The sequence below is a fragment of the Pezoporus flaviventris genome, unplaced genomic scaffold (assembly GCF_033815535.1).
Source record: "Pezoporus flaviventris isolate CSIRO_AGI_PZ_B2104156 unplaced genomic scaffold, CSIRO_AGI_Pfla_v1 ptg000002l, whole genome shotgun sequence".
In the NCBI taxonomy this organism is placed as follows: Eukaryota; Metazoa; Chordata; class Aves; order Psittaciformes; family Psittacidae; genus Pezoporus; species Pezoporus flaviventris.
In genome coordinates this window covers 16578509-16598979 of record NW_026892550.1, presented here as the reverse complement: position 1 = coordinate 16598979, position 20471 = coordinate 16578509, and the positions used below count along the sequence as shown (strand labels likewise).

The following is a 20471-nucleotide window of genomic DNA, read 5'->3' as shown; positions in this document are numbered from 1 at the left end:
AGTTAATGCCAACTAGGACTGACTTCCTTGTCAACAGACTTACTTAGGATTTTGCTTCCGTGATTATAGCACTACTGGTGGGTTGCATATTTAATTAAGTTTTCTGTGGACCATGAGTCAGGCCTCAATCAAATGAATGCAAAGACTCCTCTTAATGTCATTTACCTCTATTTATTATTTGTGATTTGCTTTAGACGCAAATTCTACAGCAGTTAGTTACGGTCTAACCACATGTTCCTCAAACTTAAAGTTCTGTCCAAAAGAGGCTGCAGTTTATTAAACAGGAAGTGAATGAAGGGCAGATGTTCAAACGTTCAGTAAAAAAGTAAAAATTAGATCTTGTCTGTAACTGTTTCGTTTTAGTTTTCATTTACAAGGCCCTCCCATGACTTTTTCCATCAAATGAAATACCTATCTTTTGATAAAAATTTCATTCCTTCACCTTCTCTTGCATAAACAAAGCAGGTTTGAGTTTCAACTGTAAGGAATGTTTTTCAAATTGCAGTATTTCTATAATATTCTGTACAATATTTTAACTGAATTATTGTGTTCAAATGCCTTCCAAATGCTGCAGTTAAATAAATTGGCTATTCTCTCAGGGAGGGATGGTGCAGAGCATTTACAGTATCCTATTTTTGCTGAAAAGTGGTTTTGTTGCTGAAAGAAATGAGAAGCAACAGAGCAGAAAGACTGCTCAACCATACAGTTTAAGAAAATGGAAACAAAGAGAGAATACAGAAGTGTTAGTCGCAGTTCAAAAAACAAACTGAAATAATCAAGATCAGTCACAGAATCACAGAAAACCAGGTTGGAAGGGACTTCAAGGATCACCTGGTCCAACCTTTCCTGGCACAAGCACAGTCCAGATTAGATATCCCAGCACCCCGTCCAGCTGAATCTCAAAGGTGTCCAACACTGGGGAATCCACCACTTCCCTGGGGATACTATTCCAGTGGCTGATTGTCCTGATTCTGAAAAATCTCCCGAGGAGTAACTTGAGCCGATTACCTCTGTCTTTTCCATGTGACTCCTCATAAAAAAAAGAAGTCTCCACCTTTGTGGCTACTCTTTAAATACTGTAGCAGGGTGGTAAGGTCTCCCCTCAGCCTTCTTTCCTCAAGGCTGAACAAATCCAATCCCCTGTGCCTTTCCTCATGCAGCAGCTTCCCAGTCCTTAGATCATCTTTGTGGCCCTTCTCTGAATCCTCTTCAGCCTGTCCACATCTTTCTCATGCAGCAGGGACCACAATTGAATACAGTATTCCAGGTATGGCCTGACAAGTGCTGAGTAAAGTGGGATAAGGACTTCTTTATCTCTGGTGATGCCCGTGTTGATGTAATCCAGCATCCTGCTGGCTTTCTTTGCCACAACTGCAGACTGCTCATTCATACTGAGCTTGCTGTTCACCAGGACCTACAGGTCCCTTTCCATAGAGCTGCTCCCCAGCTGGGTAAATCCCAGCTCCTGCTGCACTCCTCTATTGTTTTCCCAGGTGCAAGACCTTACATTTGTCTTTGCTGAACTTTATAAGGTTCCTTGTTAGCCCACTTTTCCAGCCTATCAAGGTCTCCCTGCAGAGTGGCTCACCCTTCCAAAGTGTCTACTTCCCCATCAGTTTGGTATTCATCAGGGTACACTTGATCCCATCAAAATTAAGGGGTGAAAACCACACAAACAAAAAAGGCATGGGTATGCTCCAAGATAGAAAAGCTACGGAAGAAGCACAGAGGAGACAGATGGCAGCTTTGCAAGCTCATTCCAAGGAGAAACAGAGGTCAATACTCTTGATGTGACCGACAATCGCCAAACCAGGCATTAACTCACTTATTGAACTGGGGATGCAACATGTGAGTAATAAATCTCTTTGAGATACTCATAACCTGTGCCATAATTCATCCTTCAAGACTCTGCCCAGTAAAAGATGTTCAAATAAAAGCAACCAAGTGAGGGCTACACAGCTGGATGCCCCCTCCCCCCAGGACAGTGTAGTTACCTGCAGTAAGCAGAAACAGAATGAAGCATCCTCAACTGAAAAAAAAGGCAGAGTTCAAAAAGTAATTTCATTAATGGGAACAATACATTTTCCAAGACGATTCCTCTAATCTTATGAAGAAATTTAACACAAAGGAAAAACATTGCTGGGACTGCTATGGTTACAATGAAAACCTTCACCACTTAGTTGAAACCAAGGAAGGCAGTACTGGAATTTGTGAGCAATTTCATAGAGTCATTGAATGGTTTGGGTTAGAAGAGGCTTTCAAGAGCACTGAATTCTAAGCCCCCCGCCAAAGGCAGGGACACCTTCCAATAGACCAGGTTGCTCAAAGCCCCACCCAGTCTGGCCTTGAACACTGCCAGGGATGGGATATTCACAGCTTCTCAGGGCAACTGTTTCCAGGGCCTCACCACCCTCATAGTGAAGAATTTCTTTTGAATGTCTAATCTAAATCCACCTTTTTTTCAGTTTAACGACATTTCCCCTTGTCCTGTCACTACGTGCCCTTGTAAAAAGTCCTTCTCCAGATTTCTTGTTAGGTCCCCTTTAGGCACTGGAGGCTGCTCTAAGGTCTCCCCTGAGCCTTCTCTTCTCCAGACTGAACAAACCCAACTCTCAGCCTATCTTCACAGAAGTGCTCCAGCACCCTGATCATCTTCAGGGCCCTCACAAGCCCAACAGGTCCATGTCCTTCAAACATGTCTATTACAGACATGTAATATCAGATTTATCTTGTCCTGTAGAAAGTAATTTATAAAATTCCGCTGCAGTTAAATGAATCTGGGTGGACAACAAATAAATAGAAATATGTCACAACTGCACAAACTAGCCAAGATTAGTTACAGTTTTTTTCCACGATAACGAATCCTAGAATTCTTTCTTCTAGAACCCTAGAAATATGTTTTCTCAGGGTGCCCTAATAAGACCTACTCTGCTGGAAGAATTCAAGGTGTCTGGAGACAGATTTCATTTGGTACATTTTGTCTAATAAAACCCTGTAAATTTCAAGCAGAAGACAGCGTTTAGCTTGTTGCGAACTTTGTAAAATCTACATAGGACACTATCAGAAGACAGCTTTATGGAAGATATTAGACTGTGAAAACACTTGCTAACATTTCTTTAGACTCAGCTTTTTATGCTACTCTTTACCTCTTTTTTTGCTCTTATTTTTATGTTATCCATTCCATTTCTTCATTACTGTTTTCAGCAAAGTTGTCCTAAATCTAGCAAAGGCTTTCCCAGTGAACTCTGGGAGCAATACAGTCGAAGAGGTCTGCAATCATTTACCCTCATTAAAATGTAGATATGAAAATAGTCCATACAGCAGTCCAATGGATTCAGGAATGTTTCAACTCACATCAGTCACTGCTGGGCAGGTAAAGCTAATTAGTAAAGTTCAGATTTTTAATCCTAGCATCTAGTGTTAACTCCTTGTCTACATTAAGATGCATAAGCTTTAAGCAATAATTCTGCTGTTTAGCAAGGTAGGAAGAAGTGAGCTATCTCCAAAAAACTGTAAGCAGACCAAACACCTCAGAAAACACCAGGGATGCATGTTTTAAAGAAAGGTCCTAAATATTGTATCTGACATTTTTCATTAAACAAAATTCCAAGACATAGGACTTCTCTGTCTAGGAAAGACCGAAACGATGATACACTAAAGCAGCTGTTCCCAGTGATCTATCTCAACCCGCACAGGACCAGCTCTTGAGAACGCAAAATTAGAAAATACACATTATATTACACCATTATTCAAAGATCTGTAAATATTAATGACAGTATTTTTTTCTACACTAGACAATACCACAACTGCATGAATGATTTACGGCATTACTACTCCTTGTCGTTAACGCTTTATCCTGTCCTAGAAAGCTGTTTTTCTTTTGAGGTAATGACAGGAATACTGCATAAAAACTTCAGGTCTGCCACCTAAGAATGAGAGAACAGATCAATTTGAGGAGAAAAAGGGTTAATTACACGCATTTTTATATCTACTTAGAAAAATACTAATATAGTTTTAATTAATGATTCAAAGTCATTCCAATAACTGATATCAAAGTAAGATGGTTTTCAGACAGTATTACCCTTCTTTCCAGAATTCTTAAGTAAAGCAAAATTAATTAAGATAGAAAAGGATGAAAAAAATGTCAACAAGCTCATAACACAGAAACAACATCCTAAATGGCGGCTGTGCCTAATTTAACTAGACTATGATTTATATGGAAAACATTTTTCTGCCAGGACAAATTTTGTTGATAGCACCAAAATATTCTTTTCCAACTGCTGGGATGCTAAAAGACAAAGTGGAAAAAAAAAAAATTCTGCCTACAAATAAATAAAAAAAAAAGTCTTCTCCCTTAAAAAAAAAAAAAAAATTAGATTTCCAATACCTAATCAAAAGAAGTTGGTAAATTTCCACTTATATTTCTCTCCCAAAAGGTACTAGCAACCTGTATGTTTTCATTTTAGCCATTTCCAAATATTTTAAACAAAATTATTGAAACACTAACTTTGTAAGATTTTTACATTGTTTACTGCTCTTTAATCAAATAAAGTAACAAAATAAAACCTAGCTGTAATTCAACTGATCTGGTCATGATTGTTTTCTTACAGACCTATTTCCTACAATGACAAATGTATGTGCATCTTGAAAATCAAAATATTTAGAAAATATTATGCTAATTCCTGTGTATTTATTACTATTTCACAACTATACCATCTAACAATATTTCTATATGAAAAGGATTCCTATGTCTTTATTGAAGAGCTGCATTTCGAGAAAGGATTTGAAGGAGGATCCACTGCTTTTGGTTGGGATGTAGTTTTTCTTCGTAGTAGCTGGTATAGTGCCATGTTTTGTATTTGTGACCAAAAAAGTGTTGATAACACACCAATGTTTTTGCTACTGCTGAGAAGTGAGTACATAGCATGCAGGCCTTTTCTGTTTCTCACGCTTCCCACCAGGGAGTAGCCTGGAGGTGTACAAGGAGTTTGGAAGGAACAAAGCTGTGACAGCTGACCACAACTGAGCAAAGGGATACTCCAGAGCATATGACATCATGCTCTAAATAAAAAGGCTGGGAGAAAGAAGGAGGAAGGGAAGCATTTGGAGTTACAGTGTTTGCCTGCCCAAGTAACTGTTATAACTGTTGGAGCCCTGTTTTCCTGGAGATGACTGAACACCGGCCTGCTGATGGGAAGCGGTAAATGAGTTCCTTGTGTTGCTTTGCTGGAATGTGCAGTTTCTGCTTTACTCTTAAACTGTCTTTATCAAAAGTTTTCTCACTTTTGCCCTGCTGATTCTCCACCTGATCCCACTGGGGGAGAGTGAATGAGTGGCTGAGCTGCCTACCATGGTTAAGCAACCAAAGAGGATATGGATGCCTAATATTCTTTGAAACAGGGATAAGAAAATTTGAAACTAGTAAAGTCAGGACTTCTACTCATTCCTAAACTATTAGAAAAACAGTCCTTCCCACAGAGAGCTAAAAATATTGGTCACTGTAAGTACTGTATACACTTTTACAAAATAATAGTCAATGAAACTGGTTTAGACAAACATACACATAGATACACCTCTGTGGTTTTCCCATTAGTAAACTGATAAGAGTGATTATTTTCAGGCAGTAAATTGTGGAATTACATTTCACACCACAGAGGAAAAATTGTCTAATACAATACGATCCCCAAATGCTAACAACTGAAATGCAGGACAGCCAGATAAATCTTACTGAAATAAGAAACCATTAGATTGAAAAGGAACACAATTTCTTGAATACCTTGTAAAAGAATACTGCAATATATTTCTAGGCACGCCTGAGTTAAGTATAATTTCATCCTTACCTCAGATACTTGGGTTAGATCACATTCTTCAAGCATTCTTTTTTAATGTGGATTTTTTTTTTTAATTTATTTCAAATGTAATATATTGGTGAAGAAATAAAACCAGTGAAGCAAAAATATTTTTTCATGACACCAAAAATTCTCATTTAATCTTCTATAGTTCAGTTTCTCTTATCGTCCTTCAATATGCCTTAAGCTCCTTAGTTCTATACTTTTCATTTTTCTTTCAAATTTCTAAGTACTAAATGTATCCCTCCTTTCTTTCCTGTGTCTGCAGCCTGTTCTCCTTCATTGCAAAACTGCCTGTGTCTCCTCAAAACAATATTTTTGTAACCGTAAGTGAAAAGATCTATAGCTACATTTTTCCTTCCTGCCAACAAAATAAAATTCTCCTCCTTGACCTATTTCACATTATCTCCATTCTACAATTTTCACCTACCTGCCATTATATCCTAATTCTTTCATTCTTGAACATTTCCTGTCTGTAGGTAAAATGTCACACATACAATATTATTAACTTTGATGTAATTACACAATTTTTTTCCTAAGGTATAAGCCCCAGAAATCGTACAACAACATTATACACAGTAAATCTAAAATAGTCTAATCAAAGATCTGATGCAAATGGTAAAATTGACAACAACCAACCTGTGCTTTCCTCATATAAGCTAATGGTTCTTTCATATGCTCAGGTGGTGCTGCAGGATGGCAGGGTGAAGGAAACCTTAAAGAAAGTATAGCACATTTTAAATGTTCAGATTTTTTTTTTTTGCAGATTTTTATTAACCCTGTATTCATAAACCCAGACATAACTTCTTTCATGAGAGCACTAGTAATGTGGACCAGAACTAAAAATAGACATTATTTTTGGATACATTTCTTCCACATCTTTTCCTACGAACACAAACAATGTAAACTTATGTTAGTTTTAATGTTTCAACATAAGCTCTTCTTATATTAAAGATAATACTTCCTCATAATTTCACATATTTGTAAAATACAATAATTCTGTGAACAAATCCCCTATTTTAAAAGTGCATCCTTTTCACATCATGTCATCTTTATAACCCCTGAAACTTTTACTATTCAGGATATTATATTTTTTACAAGAGACAATATAGGGTTTGGAGGAGTTCCTTTTAAAAATCAATACTGAACACGTACACATCCAATATGGTGTTGACCTAAGCAAAGCTGAATATTCATTCATAAACTGCATATGCCAAAATATAAAAGCTGGAACAGAAATAAGAAAAAAACCCCACATGACTAATTTATCTTCCAGTACTGCAGATTATTTCCAATGGGTTATTGCCAAACATTTTATCCAGCTTAATTTTAACTGTCTCAAACGCCCTTCAGGAAACAAAATTTACACAAAGCTTCTCTCATAGCTAGCCTAAATTTTCATTTGTTTAAATGCATTCAAGCAGCTCACAGCATCATAGAATGATTCGGGTTGGAAGGACCTCGAAGATCATCTAGTTCCAATCCCCTGCCACAGGCAGGGACACCTTCTACTAGACCATAGATAAAGAACTGGCTGGATGGCTGCACACAAAGAGTTGTGGTCAATGGCTCAATGTCCAGCTGGAGACCAGTAATGAGTGGTGTCCCTCAGGGATCGGTGTTGGGACCGGTCTTGTTCAACATCTTTGTCGCTGGCATGGACAGTGGGATTGAGTGCGCCCTCAGCAAGTCTGCCGATGACACCAAGCTGTGTGGTTCGGTTGATACGCTGGAGGGAAGGAATGTCATCCAGAGGGGCCTTGACACACTTGTGAGGTGGGCTGATGCCAACCTCATGAGGTTTAACCATGACAAGTGCAAGGTCCTACAGCTGGGTCGGAACAATCCAAGGCACAGCTACAGGCTGGGCAGAGAAGAGATTCAGAGCAGCCCTGTGGAGAAGGACTTGGGGGTGCTGGTCAATGAGAATGAGCCAACCGTATCCTGGGCTGCATCAAAAGGAGTGTGACCAGCAGGTCGAAGGAGGTGATCCTGCCCCTCTACTCTGCTCTTGTGAGACCTCACCTGGAGTATTGTGTGCAGTTCTGGTGTCCTCAACATAAAAAGGACATGGAACTGTTGGAACAAGTCCAGAGAAGGGCCATGAGGATGATCAGGGGACTGGAGCACCTCCTGTATGAAGACAGGCTGAGGAAGTTGGAGCTGTTCAGCCTGGAGAAGAGAAGGCTGCATGGAGACCTCATAGCAGCCTTCCAGTATCTGAAGGGGGCCTATAGGGATGCTGGGGAGGGACTCTTCATTAGGGACTGTAGTGACAGGACAAGGGGTAACGGGTGAAAACTTAAACAGGGGAAGTTTAGGTTAGATATAAGAAGGAAGTTCTTTCCTGTTAGGGTGGTGAGGCACTGGAATGGGTTGCCCAGGGAGGTTGTGAATGCTCCATCCCTGGCAGTGTTCAAGGCCAGGCTGGACGAGGCCTTGGGTGATATGATTTAGTGTAAGGTGTCCCTGCCCACGGCAGGGGGGTTGGAACTAGATGATCTTAAGGTCCTTTCCAACCCTAACGATTCTATGATTCTATGTTGCTCAAAGCCCCATCCAACCTTGCCAGTTCTTATCATATGATTTTGGGAGCCCTCCCCAAATTTCTTCCCATTTTTAACTGGGAAGGTCATTCTTGTACTTGATGCTTCGTACTACACAATTCTGTCCCTATGTGTAGAATGGAAGTAATAAAAATAAACTTCAGCAATGCTGTTTTTGGATTTTCCACAATGTTCCTAAAATCATGCTATTCTTAGTTTCAAATTTACAGGGCTAATTTCATTATTTTGCAGCTTACATCCATGAACTCTAAAAAAGCATAGGCATTAGTCCAAAACACAGGTAAGTATTTTTCCTATGAAAGGTACAATGACAATGAATCCTTACTAACAGATACAAGTACAGCTGAAATGAGTCCCTCATACAACTGACATATTGTTCAAAACCAGTAACCCTAATAAGCTTATTTAAATTAGCACAAATAGATTTGCATACACATTTCTTATTATACAGTTGCATTTAAGGCTATATCTGTTATGAAATTCACCTTTCCTCCTTGCCAGAATGTACAGATAACTTACACTTCCCACAAGTCTAATACAAAGTTTGCAGAACAAAAATAACAAAGGATTTTCAGAAATTTCAGTGTGTTTATAACCATAGCCCAAGCATGATGAACACTGATCTGGTAAGTCTAGAGATTTAATATCTTATGACTTATTCAAATAATTAATACAACAAATATGTGCAATGCTGTCATAAACACCTGAAAATCATTAAAATTAATTTGCAGCACCTACCTCAGCTATACATGAATCACATTATGACCGTTGATACTTTGGACATAAACCAGCAAATTACTAAAGTTACAAAAAAATTTGGTGATATTTATTTCACTCATTCCTTAAAACATATCTGAGTCCAGTATTTTCACTAGGATTAAAAAGAAATAATGGCATTTTAAAGACAGAAATGAAGCAGGTACCCTTGATATGACAGATCTTGCAGTTAACAGTAACATACACCTACATACACAAATGAATCAGAAGTAAAACATGCGAGTACATCTTATTAAATAAAAATACTAAATAAACTCACACGTTGAGTTGGCTATAAACAGCATTCTGAAGCTTCTTTTCCCAACCTGTTAAAATAAAAAAAGTACCCAGAAGACAACTTTAGGAAATAAGACTAACAGAATGTGAATCGGAGGTTGTTTTGCAGTCACCAGTTTTCTGTCCTATTCTAATTCATGTCTACCTACCAGAGAGGCAAAGATGAAAAATCCTTATCAAGATAGGAAAAACTACAAGTTGAGACCTGTATAAAGGTTGAATAGCCTTTATTTTCATCTACTGTTCAAATAATTCAACACAGTTTGGGTTAAATAATTATATGCTATTTTTTCAAAGCCATCATATTATTATAACAACTATGAATATTAAGAGACACAGGGTTTCTGATTATTATTTATGATCAAATAAATAATATAATAAATAATATCAAATCTTAATAACTTATCAAATCTTCACATTATAGTTACATAGCCTGCAACTTCCTACGGAAATAGGAAATTTAACTAAGGATAAAATATTCAAGAGTACCTCCATGAATGCTACTTTCCACTTTCAGAAGTGACTGAACTCTCGTATTATTCAGAACTTTCAGAAAAATTACCAGTATCTTTTAAAATATAAAATCCCTTCTTCACACAGTATGTTTTTCAAAATTCTGCTGAAATCCAAGAACTGTTTCCCTTTTAATTTTTTCTCTCTTGTTTAATACTCTGGAATCACTGAATGCTTACTTCTGGATATTGTCAGCAACAAGACACTAAGCTGCATAAACTACTATGTATGTTGCATATGTTCTTACACAGATCTATACTATTCACAAGTGTATCAATGAAATAATACAAACCTGATGTCTTCAGAAAATCCTTAATGTCTTCTTTTAGTGATTCCAGTTTAATTTCTGGTTTGTGTAGACTAACCTAATGTGAAAAATTAATAAACAAGCATCAAGCAAGCACTAAAAAAGTAACTTGTATATAGTAATATATAGTTATATACACAATATATCTATATAGTGAAATAACACACATGCTTAAGGTTACACACAAAGCAATCTGCTTCCTACTAACTTGACAATGGTAACTGCAGCCAAAAATATTAACCAACTTTCCCCTCACTCGATGTCTTTTCTTTCACATCAGTGCTAAATGCTGTATGTGGGGAAGGAGAGAGAAGAAGGGAGCGGGATTATGGAGTGACATATATCTTTAATATTCTGAGCAAGCACAAATGCTAGACTACACATTAAAGGACTGGTCATAAGGTACATAATTAAATAACTAGAAGTCACTCACTGTATTCTACATGAAAGAAACGAACTAAAAATATTCCCCAACTCTTCATTTAACCTCCCACAGTTCACCCCTTTCAGATACAAAATGACATCTTCAAACTTCAGATAAAAACTGTGGACCAAACATTTCTCACTGCAGCTGTGACCACCGGCTTTATAAAGCCTCTTGTAATGAAATATACTCAAAACAGACAATTAGGTACCAACCAGCTTTACAACCGTACCATGACGCTACCACCCAGATGCTGCTGCAGACTTTTCAGCACCAGCAGGAGCAGCTGCACTAGCATCTCCTGCTTCTTCTACAGCTAGACGAAGAGGAGAAAACAAATAGACCATAAAGGTCTACAAGGACAACAATCAGAAACTCAGGAATTTCTGTAACTTCTAATATATATTTTCCTAAAAGTGGCATGTGACAATAGCTGATTTACACCAGAGGATATAGCTAGAGGCTTAGAAAAGAATAGCAACCCTGGCTGCTAACTGGAAAATAACACTGGGAGATCTGTGTGCAACTTACTCCACTTTCGTGACAGCTCAAGGCATATGTTAGAAGCATATGGCCACATAATCTGCCCCAAAATGTGAGATGTCTCTTACAAAAAGCAACTCAGCAATATGCTATAGACATATCAGTTGCTGATTCAACTGCAGTAAGTTATGCTGCAATTAAAAATAAATTTCCATCAGTCTGTGCACTTTGCCAACCCTAAGAGCACTGCAGACAGCATGGCATGCTTTAGGTCCATCACACACAACTAACAAACTTCACAGTCCTTACCGTTCACACACAAGGAAATTTGCTGTGCTTGCTGGAAAGGTTGGTCTACATGAATTCACAATGCAGAATTTTAAGGAAATCTTTCAATTTTCCCTACCTGAAAGGAGGAATGCCCAATAATGCAGAGACTGATAGCATCAGCAGTTCTGCTCTTACCCTGCCACTACAGGTAAGGAAGGCTTTTACATTTGGTTTACCAACTGCGATAGCAAAGAGACTGTAAGCATGCTTTCTCAGAAAGAAAGTGATCCTAAGCACAAACCATGAGGTGTGGGGAATTGCATAACTCTCATGTCATGTATCCTGTTCAGCGCAATGGTAAAAGGTGGCAAAGGGTCATCACTAAAGGTAGGAAATCCAAGGTTTTCATGGGGGTTCTTGGGCAGCTCACAATTGGCCCTTAACAGCCTCAAGGAGTATTTTATGAATGGCTCCTTCTGAGCCTGCTTTTGTGAAAAGTCCTGCCTGGTTTGGACTGACATATGCCAGGCAGTGGTTCAGTACCTCTCCTGTATGTATTTTAAACAAAGTAACACACACCAAACTGGGCAAACTGTGCCTTACTGTTCCTCAGTTTTTGTGCACACTTTTATAAATGTTCAGCTTTGTATTCTGGGTTAAATATGGCCAATCCAAAGGTCCATGGGTTGCCTACCTTTAAAATCCTTTACAGATATTCGAAAAACACCTCAAAAATACAACTCATCAACAGATGATAAATCACACACACACAAAAAGCTTTAGAATCTATTAAAAAGAGGGTTCATTGCCTTAACACTGTGAGTAGTGAAAGAAGTGACAAAAGTGCAACCAGGAGAACAGTATTTTAATCCTCTGCTGGTCACACATCTGTAATTTTTGCGGGCTCACGGCTCATTAAGGAAGGTCTGACACTCATACTGACTTTTTCTTATGTGTGGATTCCTGGAAATTATGGCTACTCATATAATATATTGCATTAGAGGATATAAAGAGTTCAGTCCACACAGACGACTTCCCATTTTTCCTGTCAGGCCTAAAGATACAACAGAGGACCTTCCTGTGAACTGGAGTTCCCAACAGAGCCTATTCCCCAGCTGCAGAACAAAGAAACAGTGACTCTTTGGTATGCAGCAAGGCAGCAGTCGAAAAAGAAGCAGGACAGCACCCTGGGGATAACTTTCTCCAAGGATTACTTTTAGCGCATCAATCAGTTACCTTCATGTCTTCAATCCCATTTATGCAGCCAAATTCTATTTCACTATTCCTAGCCCTGCTGCAGCTGTAGCAAATACTCCTGTCCTAATCTTTAATTTACCAAAACTTCTACTTCTAGACTCTTTCCTGTATCCTTTTCCTTCTTTTGACTGCAAAATGCCCTACTGAGACAAATTTTCATGCAGGAAACATGAAAATTCTCCCTCCCCCCCCAAATTATGGTGGCATTTCTGTCCCTACTGTTGCCATTTCAGGATGCAACTGCCAAAAAGTCCTCCCATTTCCACTTTTCCTTTTATTTACTTCTGGATTATGATAAATACATTCCTACAGTGCTAAACAGAGCTACAGAGCCACTGAAACACCTACTGTTAGGGACTCATTGCATACTGGACTGCTGCTCCGTCTTCAGATTCAGATTTTTCACCTGAAAGGGGAGAATATGGTAGATGGCTCAGACACCTGCTGCAGCCAGTACAGAAGAACGTACCTCTTTGGAATTTATATGAGTGTTTAAGGGAACTAAATTGCAGAGTCAAGCAGACTTAGCAGAGATGATGTACCAAAATCACCAGACCAGGTTTACCACACACTTTTATTTTTCCCTTTGGACTAACTGATCATATTTCTGTGTTGTACTATGTGGCAAAATGCATTTAGGTATTTATATTTTAAGTAGGGTTTGTTTGTTGTAATCTGCTTGGTACAACATGCTGCCTAAGTCTCATTTGCATTTTCATCCCTATGAGGGTTTGGTAGAATGAAAAGTATGCTGCAAAAATTTTCTTTATATAAAAAGTATTACTGTGATTTACACTGATAAAAATGCCTGGCTAAGGTTTATTAGGAAAAAAACACCTTGATGAGATTTGTACTGATGAGCTGAATTCATTTCCTGCATAATCAAAATGCAGCATACACCCAGGTACAACTACAGACTGTAATTTCAATGCACACATCTTGATGAAAGAGCATCTTTCTTTTAAAAGAAAATAAAATCTGGTACTATAAGGAGGCTATCACAAGCAGGGTAAAAGAGAGTGAACAATACAGGGGAGCAACCCACGATGGGAGAGTGACAACCAGACCAGGGAAGAATTCATGCTATTCAGAGGTTCAATCAGGCCAACAATCCTGAAAGGAGACAGGAATGAATGCAGCATATTTCAGCAAGCAATAACACATTATTTTTAATAACAGTTGATGCCTACCAGGTTTTTTTTCCCATATAACTGGCATTGTGAATTCTTATGGATATACTGGGGTTCAGGCACTGGGTGCCTGTATTCATCTACAGTCATGGTCAGCTTCTTGCAAATCAAGGAGCAACTGGCTGTTAGACATTCTTTCATAAAACAAGCTATTATTACAATATTTGTTGGCACCCTCTTCTCCTTCAGCTGTACAGAAGAGAAAGGATAGTTTTGGGAATCAAAATTCTGCCAAACCTTCAGAAAGCTGGCTAAGGTACCACTAGCAATCCTTCGTGTACATCTTCTTTGCCTTTGGTTTTAGCAAGGTATCCCACTGAGATCTGGGCAGTCATCACAATAAGTGATACTCTAAATGTACACTTCCTGTGTACTTGGATGCCACGACTGAAGAAAACCCAGACACTCAACAGTGATCTGGCTGAAAGCAAGCAAAAGAATAGCACAGCACTTAGGTGGAAAACGCTGGTGGGCATAGTAAATTGATTGGTAGAGCAACTGAACAGAGAGACAAATCTAGGTGCAAACTAGCATCTGAATTTGGAAATGGCATTCAGTCACCATGACTGAGGCTGCATTGACCATGCAAGAGGACAGATGAGCCTTCAAGGCACAGCACTCAAATAAGTAAAGGAAAATAGCTAGAGCACCAGCAACATACTACAAAGGGGAGGTCTGACAGAACAAAGTGTTCCAGCTTAACTCTTGTGATAAACTATTTCTTTTCTCAACAAGAATAATCACTGCAGAGAAGTGACCCAACTACACTGAAATGTGGAACTGTATCAGGTGAACACATATTTTTATCCTGCTGCAAACAGTTCTGCAAACAACTTTACACAATCTAAATATTTTTACAGGCTATTTGCCATAATTTCTCTTCAAAGCCTTCTTGGTTTAGATAAGTATGTACACTCCTAGAGCAGTTATTACTGTTCATTATGGTTTTGCACAAGTGCACAATGTTTTTAGCTTTTCTTGCTATTATTTCCTAATTTATTAATAAAGGAAATAAAATATTTCCTAAATTGTTAATAAAGCACACACTCCCAAATGCGGTCCAACTTTAGCAGAAGTGAATTCAATGAAAGCTAATAAACATTCATCTTTTCTCACATAATCCATTCTGCCATAACTTGATTTTATCAGGATGAAGCCCACCTGTTAAAAACTACTTCAAGTACGACCACAGCAATTTCAAGATAACACTCTCTAAACACTTTAAATCCTACAAATTTTAAGGGAATGGTTTTGGTTTATACCTTTCTGTAATAGAAGGAGGAATTATTCTGAGCATAACTAAAACAAATCTCAGGAAGGGTAAAACCCTGATTACATTGACAATTTTCCAACCCTTCTACATTTCTGCACTAATTACACTATGTGAAAAAGTATTGTGAACTTCATTATGCAAGTAAAAATAACCTAGCACTTGTAACAGAGAGCTTCAATTAGCCTTATACAAGAATAAACAGCTTCAAATGTCATGTTCTTCTGAAAGATGCACAAGATAAATTTTTAATAATATAGTGTTGATGTTTTAATATTTTTTCTAGGTTTTATTTGAATATAATATTAGTGCTGCAAATAAAATACACAAAAGGTAAAACATACAATGTACATTACTAAAAAAAAAAATCTGTGAATCAAGCTTGCATTGCTTCTGAATTCCATAATTTGTCCAACGTATACACAACTCCATTCAATTTAAAACTCACTGTACTGCAAATGTTACTGCTGAACATTTAAACTAAAGTGCAAGCTCTATCAATAAGCCCTTTGTTAAATACAATGCATGAAAAGGAATTATTAATTATCCAGGATGACTCATGAGCCTATGTTTATTTGCTAAGTTTTATTAAATAAATGCTACATTTCACAGAAACATTCACCTCCTTAATTTGATCTTCTACTTAAGTAGTGATCAGTACAAATTTATTTTTTTAACTGTTGGAGAAAAATGTCATGCAAATAACACCTTCAGATATCTTGGAAACTGTTCACTCCACATAAATTCTAAGATGTGTACCTGTACTCCCTTTAGAAGTACACAGTCAGGCAATACCCCAGCTGCAGTGTTCCTAGCACTCCCAAAGCAAGCTCCTCTGCTTCATTCAGCTGAAGTCTTGTGTACCCCAGTAACCCCAGCAGCAATTCTACCTGTTGAAAACCTAGTATCTAATATTTTGGCTCTTTGTAACTGTTACTATTTCCTTTCCAACACGCTACAAAATAGGCTCAAAAGAAATTCCAAAGCAAATGACAGGCTCAGCAACACTCCTTCCGGCATTCACCTCTTTGCATTAACTGCAGGCATGTCACCAGTATACCAGAACTCAACCCACAAAATCAACCTTACATTGATTTTCCAAATTGTTGCTAACAAGCACATAACCCTACCTCTACCTCAGTTCTCAGGACAAAATGTGATTATCTTGGTATCCCCAGAGCTAAAGCTGTAGCAGCAAATCATTTGGTGCCATGACAAACTTTATTTCAAAGAGATTGTGTATCACAGTCCTTGACACTTGCTCAGGCTCTCAGTGACAGCCAAGCACAGCACTGGTGTGATTAGTTCAGAAGCACAGCACTGGTGTGATCAGTTCATAACCACAGGGCTACTCTATCATCTCTCACAAATAATGCCAGGGTATTGTGTCTTCCCCAAAATTCTATTAACTTGTGAAAGAAACTGTTCGTTTTCACCTCTCCTTCCTAGACATTAAAAGAGATGACTTTACAAAACAGTTTTTGTTAATATTTAAAATACTGTTTGTGAGACTACAGGAACTCTCAAAAATCACAGGTAATATAATGGACCTTATGATCCATTCTGACTCTCTTGTTTTCAGAGACAGAAAATAGTTTTGATGAAACAGCATCAACAAGGTCATTTTCTATACTGACAAGATGAAGAGGAATCTTTGTAAAGGTAAAATACAACTGTAGTATAAATACCCAAAAAATGTAGGTTTTATTCTAAGGCACTGCCTCAAGAGATTTCTCGTAATACTATATGCATCCGCCAAAACAGTTTAAAATCACCTAAAAAGGGACCACCTGTATAACAATACTGCAACCAGTGCAGAGGAAGCATTGTTCAGAAACTGACTGTTAACCAGAAGAAGGAAAAATGAACATCACCTCCTATCAATAAACTTGAGTTCAGGTGTGATGCACAGCCACAGCAAAGTTTTCCTATTTGGTAATGCAACTTAGGAAATACACCATGTAATGGAAGGGAAATCAAACTTTAATTTAACACAGAGAGAAGCAATTCAGAATTCTGCTGCTAAGTGATAAAGATAAGGGACTCACTGACTGGGTCTTTGCAACTGAGTAGTATAGCAATAATATGACTATACAAGCATTACAAATAAAACAAATCTATACTGTGCATGAAAGAACATAAATGCGTGGAAGGTCAATAAAAAAATTTCAAGATCAAGGAGAACATAAAGATTCCTGACAAACAGGGTGTACAACTCTCTACACTGAGAAATCCTTTTGTTGATGTAGCTATATTTTTTTCGAGTCTTTCAGATCACTACACTGAACTATAGATCTTCTATTAATCTTCTATTACAAACTCTGCAAACACCTACTCTAAGAGTCAACCCAAGTATTTGTTGCCCTGATTATTTTCTCTCACTTTAACACCTTGTGTGATTAGATTAATCTTCTGACCTCCATACATACATGGGGGTTTATTTGTAAAACAGTGCTCTGCAAAGCTATCATGACAAATTTGGCTGTGGTGATTAGATCATGTTTTATTTATTTTATAGGTTACCTTTATGCTTTGATTATGCAGAGTTTCTGCTTGTATTGAATAAATCGATATGCTACAGAGTCAGGGAGGATTTAGGGATTTAACTGCTCTTCCAGATATCAAACACCACCATGGAAGGGCACTGCTAAGGCCCTCAGAGTGTCTGTCTGTATGAAAAGGCTGTACAAAACGGCCATCCACTAGCAGAGTTTAAACACCCCGCTAAGTCCTGATAACATCTAGCTTCCTAGATGTTCCTGTTTCAAAACAAACATGCAAAGTATGAAATGACTGTGAAATCAGGCCTCAAGGGAGAGAGAGACAAAAGAATGAATGCGGAGGTGAGAACATAAAGGTTTTATTATAATCAGTAACAGAGTTGATAGAGAACCTGTTTACCACCCTTCTTGAGGACAAGGTCTTGAACTTGACTTTCCACACCTCATGTCAGGCTATGTGCGCTGATGAATTGCCCAACACTTAGGAGAACCCAACATCTACACTCTTACAATTCCAGCCCCCTTCAAGTTAGGCACATTTGCTTACTCATACATCCAGAGCGCAGTCAACACAAGCAAAGCAGAGGTACATTTAGAAAAGCAGCTAGACACGAAATTAGCAATTAAAAACAAATAAAAAACCAAACCCAAAACCGCAAACACCCACCCCCCGAATTTCATAAGACTCAACCCAAAACATTTCAGTAGCACCCAATAGCACCAACGTTTCAGCACCACTACTGTTATTATGGTTCCAACGACTGACACAATTTTCATCTGAAACATCCTAAATGAAGCTCAGCTGACATACGAAAATCTGGTTTCAAGTGCAGAGAAGTTATTAAATTTTAAAAAGCAACTGCCTTCCCAGCTACAAAACCAAACTTTAATATGCACTTCCATCTATTTCAATTTCCTTTCACCAAACCCTCATTTTCTCAGGGTCACTCTGGAGGGGTGGGCCTGTATTTAAAGCTTCCCAAATTAGAGCTTAAAAGACAAAGAGATTCATTTTCGGAACTATATGAAGCAGGGAGATTTCAAAAGGACAGTCTTCATATTCATTGTGAAACCCTTCAGTCCCAAGGGGAGAAACTAACAATACAGTTGTAGAAACCAACCAGACCGCTCTCCGGCCCCGTCGAGGAGGGGAGGAAAGGGGAAGGAAGGGGAAACACGGCCTCTGGCCCCCCCAGCGGAGGCCGCATGGGCTAGGCCGGGCTGGGCTGGGCTGGGCTGGGCAGGGCTGGGGCGACGGCCGGGAACAAAAGACCGGGAAGGGGAAACGGGCAAGGGAGGTGGGCCTGGGGGGCACGGCGCCAGGTCTGGGCTCACCCGGGCCTGTCGCTCCAGCTGGGAGTGGAGGCTGGAGCCCTTCAGCCGCTGCACGATCCGCGCTATGGTGAGAGAAAGCCCGCTGTCCGGATCCAGCATCGCGACACGAAGCCCCTGGCCACTGGAGGGCTGCTGCACCGGACCGCTTTCGCCGGGGCACCGCGCCTCGGTAACCGGCGTTACCAGGCAACTGCGGGACCCGGGGTTGGTCCTTTGGATGCGTCCGGCTGGAAACTAATGCCGCACAGAAAGGTTCCCGCATCTGATCATGACCCGAGAGGGGTAGCGTCGCCTGTCGTGTATGCCCAAACCCTCGTGGCCACCTCGCAGCTCAGCAAGCCTTAATTAATGTCTGGCTTTGCCTTGTAAAGGACCAAGTTTTCTCTTGCAGTCAGCTATTGCACCTAACCGAGCTGTTGTTATAAGTAGCTTACAATGCAGCATCTTCTTGCACGACTGCTCAGAGAGAGCTGGCAGTGAAAGGGCTTTAAACCCGTTGCAGTGCAGTCAGAAAGGTTAGCTTAGAAACATCTTTAGCTGCATTTTAAGTGACTTTGCGCGCTATGAGGTAGCAGAAGTCATATTCACATCATTAAAGCTTGAGATACAGTTAAAAAGCTGCTTTTTAGGACCTGAGGTATCACATCCAGCTGGTGAGAACAGCAAATTCAGCCCTGAGGCTCGTTTCTGTGTGCTCCTTGAGGAATTCAGGTGAAGTTTTATTGCGCTGTTGACTATTTTACCCCTGTCTGCTCAGCATAAAGAAGCATTAATTCATGCTCAGTAACAGGAACCAGCACAGCCCTCATTTAAGCAAAGCAGCTGCATGGCACTATGTACACCTCACCGGGTAAAAGGGACTTTAATCCACTTAGCCTTTATGGGAAAATCTATTCCTATGTGCATCAGTAACAGGACCATGTAATGAGATTCTCACTTAATAAACTAATTTACTAAGCCAAAGTACTAATTTTGAAGATCCCAGAATAAATAATAAATAAGGTAAGAGAGTTCAAGGAGGTAACATGGAAAAGCTGAGCTCTGACCTCCAAAGCTAAGCATTAATACTCATTTTCAGTTCTGAGGATGGCAATACCTCTGTAAAACAAGGAATGTGTCAAGATTCTGAAACATCAGGTTGTAACTTTTTCACTGCTGTGAGTGATGCAGATGTGAGGAAATGAAGACAGATGTAGTCAGTTACCTTGCTAGAAAAAAACAACTAGGTATAATAGGTATAAAACCGCACTGGAACTCATCTGTCTGCAGCCTTTTTCGACTGATCTGTGAGCATTTCTGGACAAAATTAAGTTTAAAGAAGAATAGTAGTAGAATATCAGAGATATTTAACAAACAGTAGAGAAACCTGGAAAAGTCACTTAGGCTAAATCAAAACACTGAGGAGAACTCACTTTTTAATTCATGGAGAGCATGGAAATCAAATGTCCAGAT

At 39.0% G+C, this 20471-nt stretch overlaps 1 protein-coding gene across 2 annotated transcripts in view; it reads right to left on the bottom strand.

Annotated features, from left to right (window-relative positions):
* The window catches only part of TBC1D19 (TBC1 domain family member 19), a 49498-nt gene extending 30323 nt beyond the window's left edge, over window positions 1–19175 (bottom strand). Inside the window, exons 1-4 of one of the 2 annotated variants that reach the window (XM_061470605.1) lie at window positions 19020–19175; window positions 10275–10347; window positions 9453–9498; window positions 6489–6564 (exon numbers count right to left, since the gene is read on the bottom strand). In XM_061470605.1, the coding sequence (XP_061326589.1) occupies window positions 6489–6564; window positions 9453–9498; window positions 10275–10347; window positions 19020–19118 (294 nt within the window). In that variant the 5' untranslated portion in view covers window positions 19119–19175. The remainder of the gene's footprint in view (window positions 1–6488; window positions 6565–9452; window positions 9499–10274; window positions 10348–19019) is intronic. The other variant, XM_061470614.1, reaches the window with a different exon arrangement.
* Window positions 19176–20471: the final 1296 nt, after the last annotated feature.